General features: G+C 46.8%; 1 protein-coding gene and 1 non-coding gene across 2 annotated transcripts in view; both read left to right on the top strand.

Annotated features, from left to right (window-relative positions):
• The window catches only part of LOC124552657 (tyrosine-protein kinase Fer-like), a 627,186-nt gene that overhangs the window by 491,400 nt on the left and 110,554 nt on the right, over nt 1-25,232 (top strand). Inside the window, exons 6-7 of the mRNA XM_047126982.1 lie at nt 1,425-1,662; nt 23,201-23,434. Of these exons, the coding sequence (XP_046982938.1) occupies nt 1,425-1,662; nt 23,201-23,434 (472 nt within the window). The remainder of the gene's footprint in view (nt 1-1,424; nt 1,663-23,200; nt 23,435-25,232) is intronic.
• Nucleotides 2,418-2,491, top strand: Trnat-ugu. Its single transcript has one exon. It is a non-coding gene; the product is annotated as a tRNA-Thr (tRNA).

The following is a 25,232-nucleotide window of genomic DNA, read 5'->3' as shown; positions in this document are numbered from 1 at the left end:
CAGCGTGCGTCGATTTCTTAGTTTCGACTAGCATTGCTGTCCTGTTGTTCACTTGAACTTTGTGTCCCCTGCTTCACTAAACCGTAAATGAAACACCCGATACAAATTAAAAGCTCATTCGAAGTGTGTTGCGTAAGTACAGTACGGAATAGGAGTTTGTCGTAAGTCGATTTCTTCGTTTTCACTAGCATTACTGTCCTGTTATTCACTTGAACGATGTATTCTCCGCTTCAGTAATCCCTAAGTGGAACACGGGATACAAATTGTAGATGTGTTGTTTATTTCGTCTCCGCTATTACTAACAGTCTTTTCTTACGTACGTATCAGTACTACTGATGACAGAAGGACCTACGTATGTATATATGTATACCAGACTTTCGTTGACCTCTATATATGTACACTGGTAACGAAAAGGTGGAAATAGACATAAGTTACATTTGCAACCTGTATCTCAATTGAACTACACGGAGACAAGAAGACGACACATGTACAATTTGTATCCCGTACTTCACTAAGGGGTACAGTTTTCTTGTTGCCTTGGACGCTACTAGTATCCCATTCGTTACTTGAGCTATATACCTACATGCAACCTTTGTATCTTTTGACACATATAGTGTCAGTGTGAAGGAGAAGTGAAGGACGGGATACAAATTTTAGTTGTGTCGTCAGTGTAAAGGCGAAGTGAAGGACGGGATACAAGTTGTAGTTGTGTCGGGGGTTTCGCCTGTACTATAGCAAGTACACATTCGAAAATGTCGTACTGATACTAGTGCTGGGAAACGAAAGAAGATCGACAGCCGAGAAGTTTCTATTACGTAATTCACAACACGAAAATACACATATTGGTGGAATAGAACAGTGAAATACGTCAAATTAGTGGAATACAGTGAAAGAAGCAAATGGAAAAGTGAACTTACCACACAAAAATATCGAGGAATAACCGAAGGCCACATAGACAGACAATAACGAAAATTACATACCCACAAACAGACAAATCCATTCCTATAAACGAAAATTATTCTACAATAACAAAGTAATACTCCAAATTACCTCAATATCATTACGAATAATTATTTTAATGTACGATGATAGCGCTTATCCGGAACACAAAACTGCTTTATTATCTATGCCTCGAAGTGAAGACATTACTATCTCTGACTAATATATGACGTCATTGGTCAAAGCCGACGGGTTGTATCCCTTGCTTCACTAGACCCCGAAACTGCAAGTAAAAACTGTTCACCTTTCGTAGTGCAATATTTTATGACAATGGTCAATCCACGATTCTTACGCCAATTGTGATTGATAAAACAGTAAGCGAAATGTCAAACTCCAGCTTTTAAATTGAATAACAACATCACTTGTATTTTGTTAGATGACAAAATGAACCTGGAGTGAGATGTGAGAGTGTTGCGCACATACAGGGAGCTGGTGGAGGTGCAGTGCGTGGAGCGGCGGCTGCAGCGGCAGCTGGAGATGATCCGCGGCGCTCTCAGCGAGCTGGGCTGCGAGGAGCTGCCCTCGGGTTGCGACCTCTCCCTGTCCCTGTCCGTGGAGGCCGCCTTCCGCCAGCCGCCCGCCACCAACGGCGCCGTCGCCGCCGCCGCAGACGCCGACGGCGGCGCGCTCACGCCGCACGACCCGCCTTCCACGCCCACGCAGGTACCGGAGGTGCACCGCCTGACCGGCGGCTGCCGTCTTCTTCCCCTCTGCTGTCTCTTGCACGGAGGTTCTCCTCACCTGTGTGTATCGCCGCCTGCAGTTGGCAGCCACCCCCGGGTGGTAGTTTACAAACAGCTCGTGCCGGTCTACAGCGAGATTAACATGCCGCCGGGGCTTTAAATTAACTTCCTTCTCAGTTCAAAAATGAGAAAAGGCAGTTCCTGTTTCTTCTCAATTATACAAAAGTGAGTGATTGTTTAGTGCAGGTTCGAGTCCTGTCACGGTCGCCAGCTGTAGTGGTTAATAAAAAAAGAAAAAGAAGAGAAGAAAAGGTTGAAAATGCGGGAAGAAATGGTGAATAAAAAGTGGGTTTTAAAAATCGTTAATGACCGTCAAAAGGGAAAGTTTTATATATATGAAGAGAGTAACTGTTCTCTAAAGAACAAAATACTGTTGATGACCGTGCAGCTTTTATCCAGGGAAAACCTGCACGGTCATCAACAGTATTCTTTCGAGAACAGTTACTCTCTTCATATATATAGTTAAGGGCTACCCAGCCATTGATCTTCATCTGTGCGAATGCGCACAGGTTGTCCAAACTCTTACGGGAATCGCCAAAGCGTGCGCGAGTAATGAGTGGGTGGGCAAGTGTCTATAAGGTACATTACATATGTAGAATTGTGGACAGTCGGGAATGTGAGTCTCACGGGAAGCGTGCAAGGGATAAGTCCCTGCAGTCGCGCTATTCACCTGTGTCCTCGGTGGCTCAGATGGATAGAGCGTCTGCCATGTAAGCAGGAGATCCCGGGTTCGAGTCCCGGTCGGGGCACACATTTTCATCTGTCCACATCGAGGTATATCAACAGCGCCTGTCGGCAGCTGAGGTTGTCAGTTAGTCATCATTTAAAAAAAGGGAAAGAATGAAATGCAAATCGGACTTCGTATTACAGAAAAGTCGTCGGACTTCGTGATTCGGAAAAGCTGTTGTCGGGGTGGTCCTTGTGGCGTTTCTGAGCAAAAGTCAAACCAATTTCCTCTACAATAATTATTTGACAGAGAACAGAGAATAACAAAATGTTATTAACAGGGGGAAATGGTGTGGATAAGAGTTCATCCTTTACCGTGTTAACGTGTTTTCTTTCGTGCGGCGTCCAGGTCTTCAAAAATCTGCTCCGAAATGTTACAATCGTCCGGAAATCACTATTTTATACAAATTAAAATCGTCTTGATACTGAATGCAATTTATTTTACGTTGCTACTTCCATCCTACGAATTTCATAACAACTTACACAATACGTCTACACATTAATAAGTCTAGCTAAAAAGTCTGAATTAAGCTTCGGCTCTAAAGAGCGACAATAGACGAATAGAAAACAAAAAAAGAGTTACAATTTTAGTATTTTCTCTGCCGTCGAGCGCTCATACAGCTGCGACGGTATAATTTATATCTGAGGGAACGAGTGTAGCGCGGCGAAATTCAAAGTCCCGCTACACTACAGCAAGATTAATATGCTGCTGGGGCTTTAAATTAACTTCCTGCTCAGTCCTGTGAAAAGCGTTGACTTTCTACCTACAGGGTGATCAAAAAGTCAGTGTAAATTTGAAAACTTAATAATCCGCGGAATAATGTAGATAGAGAGGTAAAAATTGACACTAAAATGTACACTTTCACGGCCGGAAATATCATGTCCATTATAATTATCCGGGCTGTTATGGCTTGGTCGGTTGATGAATTTTGTCTCAATTCCCAACGTTTCGTCTCCGACTGCGGGAGACCTCTTCAAGGGGGTCCGTAGCTCGATGGAAGGTCCAACACACCCGCTGCTCGCTACTGACTGCCGCTAAATTCCGTGTCCGCGCGCTCCCACGCCGCGGCGTGACGTCACGTGTTTTGAAAACGTCAGTGCAATTGGCCGCTGTCCGTCGCCGTCGATCGCCGTTGCCATCACCCAGTAGTGGACGGATGGTACAGATCTTCTTTAACACGTGCGTTGAGGCAGCCACGCAGAAATCGTAGTGACGTACAGGATGCTGCAAAATCTAAGGTTTTCCTGCCGTTTGTTAAAAATGTAACGGAAAGAATAGGGAGGATCTTGACGAAGCGAAATATTACCGTGATTTACAAGCCCACCAGGAAGATACAGGGATACGATAAGCCTGCCAGGGACGCTCGCAAACCTTTAGAAAAAGCTGGAGTGTATAGGATCCCGTGCAGCTGTGGTGATGTTTATGTGGGTACCACTAAAAGAGCGGTTTCAAAACGTCTGGAAGAGCACAAGGGCAATTGTAGAAGAGGAGAAACGGAACGATCACCTGTTGCGGAGCATGCTTTCCAGCCAGGGAACCACAATATTCGTTTCGAGGAGACCCAAGTACTAGTGGCCACAACGGATATTACGAAAGGCTCTACAGGGAGGCAATCGAAATCGCTAAACACTCCAATAATTTCAACCGAAAGGAGGAGGGCGTGAAATTAAACGGTATATGGATGCCGGTGTTGAAGAAGATGTGTACCACTCGTCCACTACTGGGTGATGGCAATGGCGATCGACGGCAGCAGACAGCGGCCAATTGCACTGACGTCACGCCGCGGCGCGGACACAGAATTTAGCGGCAGTCAGTAGCGAGCCAGTGGGTGTGTTGGACCCTCCATCGAGCTACGGATCCCCTTGAAGATGTCTCCCGCAGACGGAGACGAAACGTTGGGAATTGACACAGAATTCATCAACCGACCACGGCGTAACAGCCCGGATAATTATAATGGACATGAAAAATTGACACACATGCTTGGAATGACATGGCGTTTAATTAGAACAAAAAAAAAAACAAAGTTCACAAAATGCCCGTCAGATGGCGCGTGAAAGATCTCTTGCGTGCGTCGTTTGGTGATGATCGTGTGCTCAGCCGCCACTTTCGTCATGCTTGGCCTCCCAGGTCCCCAGACCTCAGTCCGTCCGATTATTGGCTTTGGGGTTACCTGAAGTCGCAAGTGAATCGTGACCGACCGACATCTCTAGGGATGCTGAAAGACAACATCCAACGCCAATGCCCCACCATAACTCCGGACATGCTTTACAGTGCTGTTCTACAACATTATTCCTCCACTACAGCTATTGTTGAGGAATGATGGAGGACATATTGAGCATTTACTTTGCGTTGTCTTACTTTGTTATGCTAATTATTGCTACTCTGATCAAATGAAGCGCCTTCTGTCGGACATTATTGAACTTTTGTATTTTTTTGGTTCTAGTAAAACCCCATGTCATTCGAAGCATGTGTGTCAATTTGTACCCCTCTATCTACATTATTCCGTGATTTATTCAGTTTTCAAATTTATACTGACTTTCTGATCACCCGGTACTTACTTGCGGGGGATCCTCAGATTTAAAAACCTGGTTAAATATTAACTATGAGATATGTTCTAATAACAGAGAGTGGAGAAATGAGCTGAGCCTTGACCGACATCACAACAAACAAAGGAACACGGAGTACAGCGACGATAACCTGAGCGATACAGTTACAGTATGTGCACAACAACGTACGAAGTTGTTCAAACCGAACCTTCACTGGTAACGGGCTCGGGGGAGAACGTGTGACTTGATGTTGACATGCTAGAGGCAGGATGCTGCATTATCAGTTTTTAAGTATCTTTCTCTTTTCGGAAGCCCCGTGGCGGTGTAGACATTTGCGTTCCTACACGCGGCCGGTTCGGGAGGGGGGATTGTTTGGATTGGTTTTTCTTGGGTAGGAGACCAGACAGCGAGGTCATCGGTCTCATTGGAATAGGGAAGGACGGAGATGGAAATCGGCCGTGCCCTTTCAAAGGAACCATCCCGGCATTTAGGTAAATCACGGAAAACCTAAATCAGGATGGCCGGACGCGGGATTGAACCGTCGCCTGCCGAATGCGTCGTGAGGGGGGATTCTCACTTTGTCGTGTTACACGTTTCACTCGGGAACCGCACCGGCACTCGTTAATTAGAGTTCAGTCGTTTGGCGTTAAAAGAAATTTGTAACTCGGTTGAGAGTTTCTCGGTAGGAAGGATGCGGCACGTCATCTCGAATGGAGAGACATTGATATAAGTACTATAAGTGCCTGTGAATGTTCCACAGGAACTGTGTCGGGACTCCTGCCGTTCGTGTTATATATTAATCTATGTCTACAACTACACTCTGCAAACCACTGTGAAGTGCTCGTCACGGGGTACGTAGCTTCGAACGCATCGTAGAATTTTTTCGGCTCCACTCAGTGCCGGAAAGAATGCCTATTAGATGTCTCTGTGTCCACTGTAAGTAATCTAATCTGTTTTCCCAGTCCCGCAGGAGTGGTACATAAGAGGCTGTCGTATATCTCTAGACTCTTAACTCGACACTGGTTTTCGAACTTTTGTCAGTAGGCTCTTGTGGGATAGTCGGCATCCACATTCGAGCATCTACTAGTTCAGGGTTTCAGCATTTCTGTGTAGGCTTACACGGATTAAACAAACCTGTCACACTACATCCTGACCCTCTTTGTAAATGTTCGGTGGCCCCGTATTTTCCATCTCTAACAGTCTGGATGATTGACTGATCTGGCCTTGTAACATTAACCAAAACGGCCTTGCTGTGCTGGTACTGCAAACAGCTGAAAGCAAGGGGAAACTACAGCCGTAATTTTTCCCGAGGACATGCAGCTTTACTGTATGATTAAATGATGATGGCGTCCTCTCGGGTAAAATATTCCGGAGGTAAAAGAGTCCCCCATTCGGATCTCCGGGCGAGGACTACTCAAGAGGACGTCGTTATCAGGAGAAAGAAAACTGGCGTTCTACGGATTGGAGCGTGGAATGTCAGATCCCTTAATCGGGCAGGTAGGTTAGAAAATTTAAAAAGGGCAATGGATAGGTTAAAGTTAGATATAGTGGGAATTAGTGAAGTTGGGAGGCAGGAGGAACAAGACTTCTGGTCAGGTGACTACAGGGTTATAAACACAAAATCAAATAGGGGTCATGCAGGAGTAGGTTTAATAATGAATAAAAAAATAGGAGTGCGGGTTAGCTACTACAAACAGCATAGTGAACGCATTATTGTGGCCAAGATAGACACAAAGCCCATGCCTACTGCAGTAGTACAAGTTTATATGCCAACTAGCTCTGCAGATGATGAAGAAATAGATGAAATGTATGACGAGATAAAAGAAATTATTCAGGTAGTGAAGGGAGACGAAAATTTAATAGTCATGGGTGACTGGAATTCGAGACTAGGAAAAGGGAGAGAAGGAAACACAGAGGGTGAATATGGATTGGGGGAGAGAAATGAAAGAGGAAGCCGTCTGGTAGAATTTTGCACAGAGCATAACTTGATCATAGCTAACACTTGGTTAAAGAATCATAAAAGAAGGTTGTATGCCTGGAAGAATCCTGGAGATACTAAAAGGTATCAGACAGATCATATAATGGTAAGACAGAGATTTAGGAACCAGGTTTTAAATTGTAAGACATTTCCAGGGGCAGATGTGGATTCTGTCCACAATCTATTGGTTATGAACTGCAGATTGAAACTGAAGAAACTGCAAAAAGGTGGGAATCTAAGGAGATGGGACCTGGATGAACTGAAAGAACCAGAGATTGTAGAGAGTTTCAGGGAGAGCATAAGGGAACAATTGACAGGAATGGGGGAAAGAAATACAATAGAAGAAGAATGGGTAGCTCTGAGAGATGAAGTAGTGAAAGCAGCAGACGATCAAGTAGGTAAAAAGGCGGGGGCTAATAGAAATCCTTGGGTAACAGAAGAAATATTGAATTTAATTGATGAAAGGAGAAAATATAAAAATGCAGTAAATGAAGCAGGCAAAAAGGAATACAAACGTCTCAAAAATGAGATCGACAGGAAGTGCAAAATGGCTAAGCAGGCATGGCTAGAGGACAAATGTAAGGATGTAGAGGCTTGTCTCACTAGGGGTAAGATAGATACTGCCTACAGGAAAATTAAAGAGACCTTTGGAGAGAAGAGAACCACTTGTATGAATATCAAGAGCTCAGATGGCAACCCAGTTCTAAGCAAAGAAGGGAAGGCAGAAAGGTGGAAGGAGTATATAGAGGGTTTATACAAGGGCGATGTACTTGAGGACAATATTATGGAAATGGAAGAGGATGTAGATGATGACGAAATGGGAGATAAGATACTGCGTGAAGAGTTTGACAGAGCACTGAAAGACCTGAGTCGAAACAAGGCCACGGGAGTAGACAACATTCCATTAGAACTACTGATGGCCTTGGGAGAGCCAGTCATGACAGAACTCTACCATCTGGTGAGCAAGATGTATGAGACAGGCGAAATACCCTCAGACTTCAAGAAGAATATAATAATTCCAATCCCAAAGAAAGCAGGTGTTGACAGATGTGAAAATTACCGAACTATCAGTTTAATAAGTCACGGCTGCAAAATACTAACGCGAATTATTTACAGACGAATGGAAAAACTGGTAGAAGCCGACCTCGGGGAAGATCAGTTTGGATTCCGCGGATATGTTGGGACACGTGATGCAATACTAACCTTACGACTTATCTTAGAAGAAAGATTAAGAAAAGGCAAACCCCACGTTTCTAACATTTGTAGACTTAGAGAAAGCTTTTGACAATGTTAACTGGGATACTCTCTTTCGAATTCTGAAGGTGGCAGGTATAAAATACAGGGAGCGAAAGGCTATTTACAATTTGTACAGAAATCAGATGGCAGTTATAAGAGTCGAGGGGCATGAAAGGGAAGCAGTGGTTGGGAAAGGAGTGAGACAGGGTTGTAGCCTCTCCCCGATGTTATTCAATCTGTATATTGAGCAAGCAGTAAAGGAAACAAAAGAAAAATTGGGAGTAGGTATTAAAATTCATGGAGAAGAAGTAAAAACTTTGAGGTTCGCCGATGACATTGTAATTCTGTCAGAGACAACAAAGGACTTGGAAGAGCAGTTGAACGGAATGGACAGTGTCTTGAAAGGAGGATATGAGATGAACATCAACAAAAGCAAAACGAGGATAATGGAATGTAGTCAAATTAAGTCGGGTGATGCTGAGGGAATTAGATTAGGAAATGAGACACTTAAAGTAGTAAAGGAGTTTTGCTATTTAGGGAGTAAAATAACTGATGATGGTCGAAGTAGAGAGGATATAAAATGTAGACTGGCAATGGCAAGGAAAGCGTTTCTGAAGAAGAGAAATTTGTTAACATCGAGTATAGATTTAAGTGTCAGGAAGTCGTTTCTGAAAGTATTTGTATGGAGCGTAGGCATGTATGGAAGTGAAACATGGACGATAACTAGTTTGGACAAGAAGAGAATAGAAGCTTTCGAAATGTGGTGCTACAGAAGAATGCTGAAGATTAGATGGGTAGATCACGTAACTAATGAGGAGGTACTGAATATAATTGGGGAAAAGAGAAATTTGTGGCACAACTTGACTAGAAGAAGGGACCGGTTGGTAGGACATGTTCTGAGGCATCAAGGGATCACCAATTTAGCATTGGAGGGCAGCGTGGAGGGTAAAAATGGTGGAGGGAGACCAAGAGATGAATACACTAAGCAGATTCAGAAGGATGTAGGCTGCAGCAGGTACTGGGAGATGAAGAAGCTTGCACAGGATAGAGTAGCATGGAGAGCTGCATCAAACCGGTCTGAGGACTGAAGACCACAACAACAACAACAACGACCACACTGTCGACGGGACGTTAAACCCTAATCTTCTCGCTTTTAGAAACATTATTAATACAAAAGCATAAAACGAGTACCAAAATTCTACGACAGACCGACCCCGGTGATGTTTTACGCACCTGTTCAGTGATCCCTCCTCACACTGGTCTGTGTGTGTGCTCAGCACATTGTACCCGTGCAGTCTGGGCCAGAAAAAGGACTCGTCCAGAAGCGGGCACAGTTTTCAGTCCAGTTTCTGTGTCTGACGACGACTCGATATCTCCACTGTTTGTCGATTCGTTAGCTTTTTCCCTAAATTATGTATATTCTGCCAGCACAACCGCGTATTCATACGTGCAATCCAGGAGGAGACTGGGTGGAAATGTAACTTGTAAAATATTACTTCACTTTATTACAATATGGATACGAATATTTAGGTAATTCGTACAATCCATTTCCGTAGGAATGTCCTCACAAGTGAACCTCCACATCGCACCCCCCTCAGATTTAGTTACAAGTTGGCACAGAGTATAGACCTTGAAAAACTGAACACAGATCAATCGAGAAAACAGGAAGAAGTTGTGTGGAAGTATGAAAAAATAAGCAAAATATACAAATTGGGTAGTCCATGCGCAATATAGGCAACATCGAGGATAGCGTGAGATCAGGAGCGCCGTGGTCTGGCAGTCTGCCTTCGGCAGGGCAACAGAGCGGACGCGTACGTGCGGCGCGCCAGCTCGCCTTGTTTACATTCTGACGGCCGTTGCTTAAGGGCCGGCTTACCTTGTACGATCCATGGCGAACCGTTACCGTAAATCTACACTCCGATTTACTTTGTGCAACGATTATGCCCGACCCAAAGCACTCGAGGTGGAGCGTTTTCTGCGAGAGGAAGTGCAGATCCCGGCGACCGATATTATCGGCATACATTTGTCCATCGTGAGCAGCACGGTCTATGTGAAAATCATCAACGACGCGGCGTGCGAACGCATACTACGTGAGACCAAACAGGGGCTCCGCGTCTGTCACGCTGATGGCAGTGTGGGGGAGGTAACCGTCGACCACGCAGGCTTAGGTATGCGAACGATACGTATTTTCGAGTTGCCATTCGAACTTCCTGCTGAGGAAGTCGTCGCGGCACTACGCCCATACGGCACAGTCCACGGCCACACTGCGGAGAAGTGGACACAGTTTCGGACGTACCCTGTCCTAAACGGGGTCCGACGGGTCACCATCGATCTCCGAAGCCACGTCCCGTCCTATTTACAGATCGGCGGATGCCGTGCAATAATTATATACGACGGCCAGCCTCGGACCTGTTCCGGGTGCGGCAAAGAAGGCCACCTTAGATCCGAATGCCTACAACGGCGTATTACGCAACTTGCAGCTGCCCATGTCGCAACGTACAGTGCTACCGGTGACGTACGCCGCTGCTGTAGCTTCTCCTAGCGCTTCGCAACGTCGCCCGGTCGCCACAAACGACACCAGCGACGAGCCCGACCAGACACGGACGGAGAGCGCCTCGGCCGGCCATCGACGCCGCTCCGAAGCTGCCGGCGCAACCCGACGCTGACCCTGGCCTCGGAAACACGGTGGAGATCGACTCGCTCGCCGTTCCTACAGCGGCCTTTCTGCCAGAACGACGCGACGCCCTTCCGTCGGGGGACACGGAGGGTCGCACAAGGAAACAACGTTCTCCGAAACGTCGCAAGCGAAGACGTCGCACAGTTTCCGGCCGAGAGGAGACGTTACAAGTCGAGGAGGACGTAACCGTCGACCAGCACGAGGCCTCAGAACCCGCTACTGCTGACGAAGACGTAATGAGCGCGGAGACATCTATCGGTGTGCCTGCGCCCCGTGCTGACGCTGAACTCAATCATGAACGCCTCACAGGCTACACTACACCACGCACAATTACAACATCTTCTGCGGACAAAATGGACGATACACCAGTTTCCGCTTCCACGTCAAGGAGCAGGAGCCGTTACGGGACCCTGCGCCGTCACGGCCGCACCACTAAGCGTACTCTGGCCAGACTCCCCTGCGGGCCGGCGGGATAACTTTCACTGCGACGCCCACACCCTTGCGCGGACGGCGGAGTGGACCAGCCTCCAGCAATCCGACACCAGGCCTACCAGATAGGAACCATCAACACCAACAACATCCGCTCCAGGGTGAAAATCCGCCTTATGCAGGAGATGTTCTGGGCTTCGGATATTGATTTCGCCCTTCTGCAGGAAGTTCACTTGGCTAGTCTCCCGGATATCAATGGCTATACCGCCCACGCCTCTGCGAGTGATCTCATGGGCCGCGGGGTGGCCATCTACGTCCGCCACGGGATTTCTGTGACCGATGTCGCCTTCCTCCCATCAGCTCGGGGCTTGGCACTCACTGCCATGGGGACACGCATCATTAATGTCTACGCTCCCTCAGGCACCGACCGACGGCATGAAAGAGCCCAGTTTTATTCCGAGGAAATCGCTCCCCTGTTTTTAGGGCGTTATGACCATTGCCTACTAGCAGGTGATTTTAACTGCGTTCTGCATCCTAAAGATCAGATTCCCCACTATACTACATGCGAGGAGATACGTATAGTGGTGCGAGACCTCCTGCTTCACGATACCTGGGAAGTTCACCACGGCGACCTTTCTGGCCATACCTTTCTTACAAGTCATTCCGCAAGCCGACTAGACAGGATATATGTCTCACAAACTCTTAGATCTGCGATACGGGGCGCCGAACGCCGGCCGCTGGCCTTTTCCGACCATTGCGCTTACATCTGTACGGTCCTCCTTCCGCCGCAATCAGTATGGCGCAGCCGTGCGCCATGGAGACTCAATACCTCACACTTGCATGACCTGGCGCGTCGCCAGCAAGTCACTGAAACGTGGACAGCCTGCGAACGACGCCTTCCCCGCTACCACTCGACATTGACATGGTGGTTGGACTGCGCCAAGCCGGCGATCCGGAGGACACTGATGAGATACGGGAAGGACATGGCCGACTGGCATCGCACCACTGTTGACTTCTATTACGCGATTCTCCGAGATATGGACGCTCAACCGCCAACCCCGGACAACCAGTTGGAACGGCAAAGAACTAAGGCGAAGATAATTGCGCTGGCACGCCGGAAACTGCAAGGGGTCGTGATACGGACGCGGCGCCACGATCACGCGGGTTTAGAAATTCCATCCGTGCACGATACAGTGTTCGACAAACGAAGGCGTCGTCGGCAGATCGTCAGCACTCTGACCACGGCTCGTGGAACGCGGGTGACCACTCAGAATGACATCGTCCACGCTTTCGTCGAGCACTACCGTCGTACTTATGGTGAAGAAGTCGCTGAAACTGCAGCAGACGACTCCATTTTGCATTACGTCACGCGCACCCTCCCCCACACGGAGGCGGATCCTTTGACAGTGGCGGTCACGCTAGACGAAGTCAACGACGCAATCGCCAAGGCTGCTGTCAACAGATCGCCCGGCATTGACGGCTTACCGATTGAGTTTTACCGTACGTTTCGGGACCTCATGGCACCACGGTGGACGACTGTGTATCTAGAACTGATGGCATCTGACCAAGCAATCCCACCCGCCTTTGCTGAGGGCATCATCATACCAGTCCACAAACCAGCCCGTGGTTCGACGGTCACGAGTTACAGACCGCTCACTCTACTCAATGCCGATTACAAGATTTTCGCGCGCTTACTGACAATGCGGCTCCGAACAACATTCCCTCATATCCTCTCGCCAGAGCAAACGACGCCTGGAGGACAGGTTAACATACAGACTGCCACAGGGGAATGCCGCGACTTAATTGCGATAGCGGCGGCCGGCAGACTCTGGGCAGCGGTCGTCGCTATAGACTTCGACAGCGCCTTCGATAAAGTGCGCCATCGTTTCCTGTTTTCGGTGGCAGCGCGAATGGGCATCCCCCCTCCGTTTCTCGACGTCATCCGGCGTCTTTACGACAGTGCCAGTTCACGTGTCCAAGTCAATGGAAGTTTAGCAGGGCCGGTACCTGTCTGCCGTTCGATACGGCAGGGGTGCCCCCTCTCTACCCTCCTGTATGCCGTTGCCCTTGAGCCCCTTATTGGGGGCTTGACGACCAAGCGCTCTGGCCCCGCCCTCCGCCGACACACTTTCCGCTGTCGGGCATATGCTGACGACCACCTCCTCCTCATTCCCTCCGGCTCTGAGATTCGGGATGTCCTCGAATTGATTACGCGTTATGGGGCTGCCGCTGGCAGTGCCATGAATGTCGCCGAATCTTCTGCAATGCACATTGGACGAGGCCTCCAGGAGGGTGAAGTGGCACCCCTGCCGCTTGTGCGGACTTTCCGGTACCTGGGCATTACCTTTACCCCCACGGTCACACGCACGGCGGCAACGAATTTCCGTCGCCTGTTACACGTCATCCGCAACGACGTCCGCCAGAACCTCTTGCGCCGCCAGGACACACTTCAACGGGTTGCCTTTATTAATCTTTATGTGGCATCAAAATTGGTTCACATCGCGCAAGTTCTCCCTCTGCCCACTGCAATTGGGTGCAACCTACAGGCGGCTTTTGGCTATTACCTCACGGCTGGTTCAATGTTTAAAGTCCGTTATGAGACACTTACCCTGCCCTCACGGTATGGTGGCGTCGGGCTCGTCAATGTCCGTATGCGAGCTGCGGCCTTGTACTTGAGTACCATGAGAAAACAGGGGACGGGCCAGGGCACATCTCTAACACGCAGCTTGCTTGAGGTCCTCCTACCTGCTTCCACCGCACCACCGGTGTCTGTCGGCCATATCGTGCTTCATTTGTCTCACATTTCGACCTTTTTCGTCGACTACAGTTACATACATACCAGTCTCCCAGATACACGCCCACCTAGGACTAAGGATTTTTACAGCCTGTTGCTGCGCTGTGTTCCCCGGAATGTGAAGGAGACCGAACATCCCTCCATCCAGTGGCCCATAGTGTGGACTACCGTCCACCAGCCCTTCCTCCCTATGGACGTCGGGGCACTGTGGTATCACATTGTCAACAGGAAATTTGCCACGAAGCAGCGCCTGCACAACATTGGCTTGTCAGAATCCCCTCTTTGTCTCCTTTGCCAGCAACTGGACACTGACGAACACCGTCTGACATGCGCCTCATCGCAAGATGTATGGCGCTTCGTGCAGCAAATCATTGCCTGCTATCTCCGGGTGCCACCAGACACAATCGAACCTCGAATGTTTCTATACCCGGAGGACCGACATTTTCCCGCCGCCAAATGTCACGCTATTACGTGGGTCAAAGGGTGGGCGGTCGCTTATCTCTTTCATGAGGGACCTAAATCACGCCTCGACTTCTGGACCTATTTACGAACAGCCCGTGCAGCTCTCGAAAACACGACACGTTCCCGAACATTATTTGCTAACTATCTTCGAGCGGTCTTTGTTAGACCTCCACTGAGTTGGGGGGTGCCTGGCACAGAGGGCACCCACCCCTCCTCCCCCGGCGGTGTCTGAGTTTCAACCGCCTACGATCTATTCCACTTCTGACCTCCGCGGATCGGAGAGCGCGTCGCAGATTGCGCGGGTTTTATTTCTTTTTGCTTTTCCTTTTTCCTTTCTTTTTCTTTAACCAGGATTTATATTTGTTTTCTCTTTCGCCGATGTGTTCACATAATTTCATGATATTAGTGAATCTTACACAAACACATGCAAATAAACAAATAACAGCGCCTTCCACTACTGTTGATTCCTGTTTCTCCCACTTCCCTAAGCACCACCGAGCCGTAGGTGGTGGGGGGGACACTGTGGCCAGGCCTCGAATTCGACCCCCGCCCACTTTGCCCCCCGAGGCCCCACTATATAAAAAAAATTAAAAAAGTAAATAAATAAAAAAAAGAAAAAAAAAACAAAAAAAAAGAAAAAAAGTTGGTAAAAAAATGGTTAGCGTGAGCAGCTGCGGAACGAGAGGTCCTTGGTTCAAGTCTTCCCTCGAGTGAAAAGTTTAATTCCTTTATTTTCGCAGCAAAGTTATGATTTGTCCGTTCGTTCATTGACGATTCTGTTCACTGTAATAAGTTTAGTGTCTGTGTTTTGCGACCGCACCGCAAAACCGTGCGATTAGTAGACGAAAGGACGTGCCTCTCCAATGGGAACCGAAAACATTTGATCGAAAGGTCATAGGTCAACCGATTCCTCCACAGGAAAACACGTCCGATATATTCTATATGACATTGGTGACGGCGTGTGCGTCACATGACAGGAATATGTTGTCGACCCACCTACATTGTACACTTGGCGAATGGGTAAAAAGATTCTTCTACCTTGCCCGATTTAGGTTTTCTTCCGGACGTGATAATCACTCGCAAAAAAGTGATGAAAACATAAGAGTTTGTCACATAAACTGCAACAAATGAATGCAACGGATTCACAGTCGCACAGTTTTCCCTGTGCTCTGTCAAGACATATGTTTTTAATATTTTCAAATTTTTCCGTGTGTAGACCGTCAAATCCTGCATATGTTCGAGCATATCCGAACAAGTCCTGGAATTTTGGAGAGCGAAGTTGATTATGTGTGAGTGCCTGAATTTGATAATTGTCTGAAAATAAAAAATTAAACTTTTCACTCGAGGGAAGACTTGAATCTAGGACCCCCCCCCCCCCCCCCCATTCCGCAGTTGCTCACGCTAACCAAGGGACCACGGCGCTCCTGAGCTCACATTATCCTTGATGTTGCCTATCTTGCGCATGGACTACTCAGTTTGTATATTTTGCTTATTTTTTTCATAGTTCCACACAACTTCTTCCTGTTTCCTCGATTGATCTGTGTTCAGTTTTTCAAGGCCTATCCACTGTGCCAACTTGTAACTAAATCTGAGGGGGGTGCGATGGTGAGGTTCCCTTGTCAGTATTTACAACTGTCTCCGACTATTAAAGTATCACTCGATGCAGATAAGCTTACGAGACACTTCACTCGACGAATAACTGCCGTAACATTCACATTAATTCTGCCCGAGATATTTAATACGTCGGCGGCCTATCTGAGTCGACGTCGTCATCTCGACCGTCGACTGTGTTCCTCTGCTCGGCCGCAAGTGCGCCGTCGACCGTGGCAGCAGAGTGCAGCTCTAGAAGGCGTCGCCATCCCGCAGTTTGTCATTTGTCAGTGCAGCACGTGCTGGGGATAGTCTTTTGTGGTTTCATTGCGAATTGATTATGTGTGAGTGCCTGAATTTGATAATTGTCTTTCAGTTTCTTGACAGTGTAAAATGTTTTCCTAAGTATTTGCAGAACAATCTAAAGCGGAACATTCAGACGCAGGTTGTTACCGCTAAAGTGTGGGTTAGGCCGGTATTACACAATCAAATTTCTTTGTCAAAGATTTGATCAAAGATGTGATCAAATATTCCGTCAAATATATTTGACAAAGATCTTTGACGTAGCGCTAGAAGGGGTATTACACTGTCATATTTTTTCCTCAAAGTTCAAGATGGCTGACAACAACTTGTTATTAACCGCAGCAGTTGCATGTACCACAATTGCACTGTGTGCATATGCGGAAGAGAAGCGGGAAAAAAAAGGAAACATACCTGGGTGAAACCGTGGGTTTTACGACAACACGATAAAAGCATTCGACAAAACTTGTTACGTGAGCTTACAGTGGAAGACGTCAAGTCGTACATCAATTACTTCAGAATGGATGAGCATACATTTCTGTATGTGCTCAGTGACGTGTATCCTCATATCACAAAGCACAATATTCACTTAAGAACTGCCACATCTTCAGAAGACAGGCTCACTGTAACACTCCGATTCCTTGCTACAGGAGAGGGTTGGGATGTTAGGTTAGGGTGCCTAATTTTGTAAAGCGCCTCATCAGCTTCATATATCTCTATTAATTTTGTAGTTGTCGGCACAAACCAATTGTATTTACCCGCAATGTTTATAAAAACACTACAGACGACAGACCGCTGCAGCGATGCTAGCGCTCCATGCGGTAACATGTCACATTGCAGTGAACAGAAGACAAGCGACTTCTTTGATCAAATCTACAGCGAGGCCCTAGATTTGATCAAATATTGGACGACATTTGACAAAGTTCCCTATTACACCATCAAATATCTTTGACAAAGAAATTTGATAGAGTAATGCCGGCCTTACGTGCTACATGAGCTGTAACGGACAGACAGTATGTTGCTGTTGTTGCTGTGGTCCTCAATCCACACAGTAATTCGATGCAGCTCTCCGTGCTACTCTGTCTTGAGCAAGTTTCTTCATCTCCAAATAACTACCGCACCCTACATCGATTTGAATCTGTTTATTGTATTCATCTCTACGATTTTTACCTCCCCACTTCCTTCCGTTAACAAACTTGTGGTTCCCTGATGCCTAAGTGTAACAGGTGCGTAATACGTGTTTCCCGTTTCCGGTCATTCGAGGGTAATTCGATCTGCAGTGAAAATATATTCAAAATTGGGAATGTGCTAGCAGAATAATCTGAAACAAACAGAAACGAGAGACGTGTCATCCATTATTCTCTACATTAGAACTCCTGAACATTCCGAGTCCGCACAAATAATACTTTTTATTTTGTGGGAGAATATCTAGAAACTTATCGACCGAACGACTGTGCGTGTATTGTAAAACGGGGAGCTACCCTGACATTTGTGACTCCTGAACCACAACGGATTCCGTCGACAGACGGACCTACTGAGTGAAGTAAAATGGTGCAACAGCCTACCGGGCTGCATCAAACTGGAAGAGAAAGCTGAGCTAGCCGTTAAACGACAGACTGAAGTTGTTTGTTACAGATCAAAGGTTTCATTCGTCAAATGAATCCCTTGACAACTCTGGAGTAAACTCATGATGTATTTATATGTATTTGCAGATTAGAAAATACACTTAAGACAAATATCTATTAATCTTGATAAATTATGTAAAAGTCTTATGGTTGAAACGATCTGTTATCTAACTAGCAGATGTATTTTTAATCATATAAGGACAGAACATTCATAGTAATGTCTAACATTTGACTTGTCCTGGACCTGTCACAGGACATAAACAATTAAATATAAATGAATAGATGATTGGGATGTCTATAATTTCATCTCTTAGAAATAATTTAGAATACAGATTAATGCATTACTATGTGGTTTTTTAAATATATAGACGTTTGTGTTACCTCCAACTTTGCCTACCTAACGTGTATTTCCACTGACAATGAAACTTGCTATTTTTCCTAAAGTTGAAACAGTGAATCCCATCTATGTCCGTGTCTACCCTTCTCGACGTATACTAACTTGAAGTCATTTCATTTATGAAACTTTATTTCTTATATGTAAATTGAAGGAGGGGTACTGCTGTCAGCTGCAGTGGGACATTAAGCAGAATCGGCAGTGACGAGCGAAAATGTGTAGGCCTACCGGACCGGGATTCGAATCCGGGATCTCCGGCTTACTAGGCCGGTGCAGTAACTGTCGTGCTCTCTGGGACGTGGCTGTATATTTCGAATGGGCACTGTGCATTTGTACAATTGGTAAGCCTAGCTGGGCAATGGATCCCCTTTTTTCGGTGCGAATGCACAATTATGTCCTACCTCCTGTGGGAATTTCTGAGTAGTGAATGGGAGTATAGTGGACAGGGACTGCAGATAGGTGGCGCTCGGTGGGAGTGTGCGTACCGAGGTAGTGTGTACTGTCAGATTAACGCCGTGTTCCAGGTGGCGCAGCGGTTACTGCACCTGCCTGTGAGTGGGAGGTCCCGGGTTCGAATCCCGGTCCGGTACACATTTTCCCTCACCGCCGCCGGTTCCGCTAAATGTCCCGTTACAACTGACAGCAGTGATCCCCCTTCGAGTTACGTATAATATTTCACAGCTGCAGATTCTGCGTGGTGTCTGTTCTTTCGCACAGACACAGCGCATTTGTATAACTTTTATTTCTCACATCTACTAGTAACAAAATAAACAACAACAGAAAGCACTTTTATGTTGGCATCGTTGCGGTATTGTGTGTTGTGCTTTGTCTGTCCTTTGTTCGTCTAGTTTAGATTTTCCTGTTCGTATGTGGCACAGTTCTCACACATGGTATCTGTAGGCTATATTGATATGCAACGGAAGTGCTCACAAATGCTTTCTGTCTATCCCCAAAATCTTCCTGTGTGTTGATACGCAGCAGAAGTGGTCACGAATACTTTCTGTGTACTCCGTAAACCTTTCTGTATATGTTGTATCCCATTGCTCTGAGCATGCTGCACTGATGTCAGTGGCTGCATATTGTCTTTACGTTTGTATTTGTTTCTCCAGTCAGGTGTGAACACCACATCGTCTCACACACGACAGACGTGCTGGTACACTAGAGGGTGCCTCTGGGGTTCGAGGAGATGACTGTGGGATAACTACAGGCCATACAGAAAAATGACACACATCGATGGACAGAGCAGTTCTCCAAGTTTCAGTTCGTAATATGTGGTGTGGCGTAGTTGATGAGCAAACTACTAGGGTTGAGGTGATCCAAATAGTGTTCAATGGAGCGATGCATGCATTTTAAGACTATGATTGTGCTAAATGTAAGTCAGTTGTGACAGTTCAGTGATTTCGTACCAGTTATCTGGTAAAAGATCCGACACACAAAATAATCGAGGGTGGTACAATACATTGTGTGAGATTTTCGATATATGTAGTGTGAAGGCAAAAGGCTGACAGGAACCGTCAACAGAGAAGGTGGATCAGGTGCAGGAATCATTCAACAGAAGCCCAAAGAAATAAACGACCTGTGAGCAGAAATCTGCAGATAGCACAATCGACTGTGTGGCTTGCTCTCTGCAGACACGTACTAGCTGAACTTGTTAGATGTGCCCATTACTTGTGGCAGTGCACTTCATTATGACTTTTGCAATGACTTGCAGTGGCTACTAGAGAATACGGTTTTTCACAGAAGTTGGTTTTCAGTAACAGAGCCCCTGAAAAAGGGAATTACCAAAATGTGCATGTTTGGGGCATATGGGATTGTGGAACACGTTTGTTATTTGCATAAAGTAAACACGTTTTGTACCGTGTCCTTTTCAAAAGTTTACAGACTCTTTTTCTTTGTGGAGAAAACTGCAACTACATGCATTAAGAAAAAGTTTTGCATCAGCCCGGTTCCCAGAACTCCTGAAGATGGACGTTAACTGTGGATATTGTACCACGGACAGAGTCCCGATTGGCATCACATTCTCTTCATCGACGAGTGTCACATATGCCTTCAACCGGACAATCGTCTGACACGCGTTTGGAGGCATCCCGGTCAGGCCGAACGCCTTAGACGCACTGTCCAGCGAGTGCAGCGAGGTGGAGCTTCCTGCTGTTTTGGGGGGCCGACGTACGCTGCCGGTGGTCACGGAAGGCATCGTAACGGCTGTACGGTACGTGAATGCCATCCTCCGACCGACAGTGCAACCGTATCGGCAGCGTATTGGCGAGGAATTAGTCTTCGTGGATGACAGTTTGCACCCCCATCGTGCACATCTTCTGAATAACTTCCTTCAGGATAATGACACTGCTGGACGAGAGTGGCCAGACATGAACCCTATCGAACATGCCTGGGATAATTTGAAAAGGGCTGTTTACGGACGTGACCCGCCAACCACTCTGAGGAATCTACACAGAATTGTCATCGAGGGGTGGGACAATCTGGACTGACAGTGCCTTGACTAACTTGTGGATAGTATGCCACGACGGATACAGGCCTGGATCAATCCGAGAGGACCGGCTACTGGGTATCAGAGGTACCAGTGTGTACAGCAATCTGGACCACCACCTCTGAAGGTCTCGCTGTGTGGTGCTACAACGTACAATGTGTGGTTTTCATGAGCAATAAAAAGGGCGGAAATGATATTTTTGTTGATCTCTACTCCAATTTTCCGTACGGGTTCCGGAACTCTCGGGACCGAAGTGATGCAAAACTTTTTTTTATGTTTGTAGTTTGGTGTACCTGGACATGCTGCAGCAATAGCTTGTGCCAGAATTACAGCAAGTCAGTGGAGATTTCATTCTGCAACAGTGCTCCACCGCACTTTCTTTCAGATGTTCACGAATACCGTAGTGCCGAACTGCACCGTTGCCGGTTCGGACGTTCTTCTCGCCATGACTGTTCTCTTTTTCAGTGGCTGCCACAGTCGCCTGACTTAACCCTAGGACGCCCAAGCCTTTTTTTCTAATTTGGATGCCTAAGGGGGGGTTCGGCGAGCCCACAGGTATTAAATAAGTTTACTGAGGAAAAATTGCAACTTTTAAAATGGTTTATGTATTTTAACTAAGGCTTCGGTTTATAAATGTTGTTAATTGTTATAAATATTGGATTGAGTGAATAAAAAATTGACATATTACAATACAAAATGCAGATGTGTTCATATACAATAGACTACTCTGAGTCCTCAACTTCAAGGCAAGAGACACACTTCACAATTTCTTCTGAATGCATGTTACACACATGTTTATGACACTGTCCACAATACTGTTTTTGATTACTTAGACTGTTGTACTTCTGCTTCTATGTTTTAGCTTTTCTTACACAAATATGGCACCGACCTTTCCCTGCAGGAGGCTGACGTGCTTCTGTTGTCACTTCATTGATTTTCTTTTGTAGAATAGTCTCCATTGATTGAACAATGTGGTTAGATAACCCTCTTGCATTGGCATTTCTTTCGTCTACCTGCAATTTCACTAGTTCCATCACAGTTTACAGAAGATAAAATTTCCGTTTGTTGTGTTTCTTTTCATTCCATCTCGGATGTTGCTGGATGAATATGGTGGTTGCATTGATAGCACAAATGTCGATGAGAGAGTAAAGTACAAATAGAGGCCATCTCTTTGTTCCCCTCTTGCAGGTGTACATAAGCACCATTTGATCAAAGGTATCAATTACACCTTTAGTGCAATTATAATACGCATTTATCTCAGTTTTATTCTTCTCTCCTCCAACAGTGCCTTTATCTTGGTGCATTGTTGACAACATCAGTACGTTTTTACTTGGTTTCGTTTTTGCTGTGTAGGACACCAAAGTTACTGGAGGCCTACCTGTTGGGAACTGCACTAACTCACTGCAAGTTTACAAGATAAATAACAGCTGACTGACAGCAACAATCACTTCCTCTGAAAGTAAACCGATTGTTGTGAATATCAAGAATACCAACCAACAAGAAACTAACTTACATTGTTGTGGAGATGAGAAATACGAAATCCTAGTAAGGGAAATTTTCTATAGCATGGAAGCCAAAGGGGGGGGGGGGTTGTTGGACCCATAATAAGTTTATTTATTTTTTCTTTCAAAGCAGGAATTTTCTATAAAATATATTGACACTAACGTTTCATAAAATAGCCAACAAACAATAACTCAGAGGGAAAATGTAGTATGAAAGTTACTTGGGCAAAAGCAGAGGACATAAAAAAATTGTGGATTCAACGAACCCCCTCCTTAGGCGTCCTCTGGTTAATTCTGTGTGATTTACTCACTAGGAAAGAGTTGCAGGGAGGGATAGTTAATGCAGTCCCAAACGTAATGTCGGATCGTGCAGGGCGAGCGCTGGACGACCGTATTCACATTTGCGTGCCACACACACTGCCCGTATTGAACCCGTAATTTGGTTTAGATACGCTCTGTCAAATGTGATGTGTCCATTTTTCTGAAAGTCTCGCAGTTTTCACGCAGTTGCCTTCTGAAACCCCAAAAGTAGCTGCGAATAAACCTGTAGTGTCCAGTGTGTTTCACTTCTGTGAGTTGTCTGCCTGCTACTGCACTTCAGCTCTAATGCTCCCCACATCCTCGCCTTTCGTGAACGGCGTCCCACGCTGCGCCACGGATCCCCGTCACTCTCCCGCACCCGCCGAAGGCTGAGGCTGTGTGATGGGTTTCAGGGAGGAGAGCGGCGCTCGTCCGAGTCCACGTTCGCGCTGGTGAGACAGCAGGTGTGCCACCACTTCGCGACTCTGCTGCGGAAACCGTTCCGCAGGAAATCCGTGCCGTCCTCCCCCGCGGTGTCGGTGCGGGGGCTGCCCCCCCCTGCTGCTGCTGGTGGTGGTCGTGGTGGTGGTCGTGGTGGTGGTGGTTTGCGCGGGGAGAGGGGACACAGTGAGCCGGCTGACGACAAAGTAGGTTTCCCCGTGCAGGCGGCAACTGTTTACGTGCTCTGTAGTTCCCTCCCTCTGCCGCACTGGATTAATACCGTCGCATGGGAACCTCCCATTAACACCGTGACGACCTATCGCAGAGTATAGGCTGCGTCACGTAGATATTAATCGATATTCTGTGACCATTTTATTTGTAATGGAGCAAAATAATAATTCTTTTCCTCTTCTTCGTAACTTTTCTGTAGCCAATAACTTTTTGAAAGCGACATTCTTCTTCCTGTGTAGATTGCCTCACACTGGCAGTCGAGTTTAATTTTTTTAGCTTCCTTCTCTAACATCAGCATGGCTCTCTTGGACTGCTTGTGCTCTACTGGTGCCTTTTCCGAAGTGAAATTTTGTTTCCAGTACTAAGCTTACTGGTTCCAAACTCTACAGGCTCCACATGCTGGCACTGGTGGGGTTCACCTCATAATCTTGGCGTCATGTGAGAGTGTTCATCAGTATCTCATTTTTATAATATCGTATCAATTATGTGGATTGATGTGTACAAGTCTAACAGTGTTCCATTAAGTTTCGCGTGTGCAGCCGCAAGAAATCTCCTTCTTCTTGTAATATTTCGGCCGTATAACGTTCAGCCATCTTCAGAGTGAGTCGCAAGACTGTCGCTCTAGTTTTAATAAGGATGGGGCCCCTCCACGCCCACACCGACGTGGTGACCAAACCAAACGTTCTACTGTCACCTCCGTATAACATGTTAGTTTTTGAATCAGGCGTCACAGGATGCGGGCTGTGGTGTTGTCCATGCGTCTGGGTAAGGTTACTCATTAACATGGTCCATCACATCAGGAGATAGAAGTGGTCGAAAACGATTGAAGGGTAGCGGTTGGAAGGGCAGAGGAAAAAAAGTGCCAAGGCAAGAGCCAAGGGGAAAAAACCTGTGCGACAGTAGGACGGGTAGTAAGGGCAGTAGCGGCTTGCTAGCTGCGACAGTGCGTGCAAGGTGTGGTTGTGTTAGTGCGAGACATCGCGCATCGTTACCTTTGTCGTTGCTGCAGCTCGTTGCGGCGCTTGCTGCAGTTGCTGCGTCCCTGCAACAGTTCAAGGTCGTTGTAGATTAGTGGGCGATCGGTCATAGATCGGCCTCGCAGACGGTGTAGGGGGGGGGGGGGGGGTGGCTGGTTTGCGTGCTGTGTACAGTACGGTTTCCCTGCGGTTGCCTGTTTTTCGGCTGGTCGCACATCTGGGTTTCCAGTAATAACTGTGTTGCAGGGGCTCGCCAGTACTGTCGTGTTAGCGTTCTGCAGACCATAGATGTTCAGTTCCTAGCCAGTAATGTCTTTGGTCTGTTATGCTTCCATCTATGGTTGTGGTCGTAGTTACCCAGAGAGAGGATAAACGGGTTGCGCGAGTGTCTCTTGTTATTGTACAGTCGTGTGGAGAGTTTTTGGAATACCTGCAAGATGGTATCTAACCGGTATTCCCGGTGAAGGTCCGCGGTGCACGTGTAGCGCGGAGCGTTGCTTATGACTTTGAGTACTTTGTTTTGTATGAGCTGCAGACGGCGCAGGCGACTGGGCGCAGCGTATCCCCAGACAGGGGCTGCGGACGTCATCAGGGGAGGGGTCTAATAAGTGTCATGCTTTTTTTTTTTTTAATAATGGCACTGAGCACTATGGGACTTAACATCTGTGGTCATCAGTCCCCTAAGTGTCATGTGCATGGACCTAGACACCCTCCTGTTCAGTGTGCTACGCCTGTTAAGCATAGGGTAGAGTTGTTTGAGCCTCGCGTTAGCTTTGTCGGTCACGTGTTGAATGTG

This window comes from Schistocerca americana, chromosome 10, assembly GCF_021461395.2.
Source record: "Schistocerca americana isolate TAMUIC-IGC-003095 chromosome 10, iqSchAmer2.1, whole genome shotgun sequence".
NCBI lineage: Eukaryota > Metazoa > Arthropoda > Insecta > Orthoptera > Acrididae > Schistocerca > Schistocerca americana.
The sequence above is the reverse complement of the archived record's forward strand: the minus strand, read 5'-3'. Positions and strand labels throughout refer to the sequence as shown.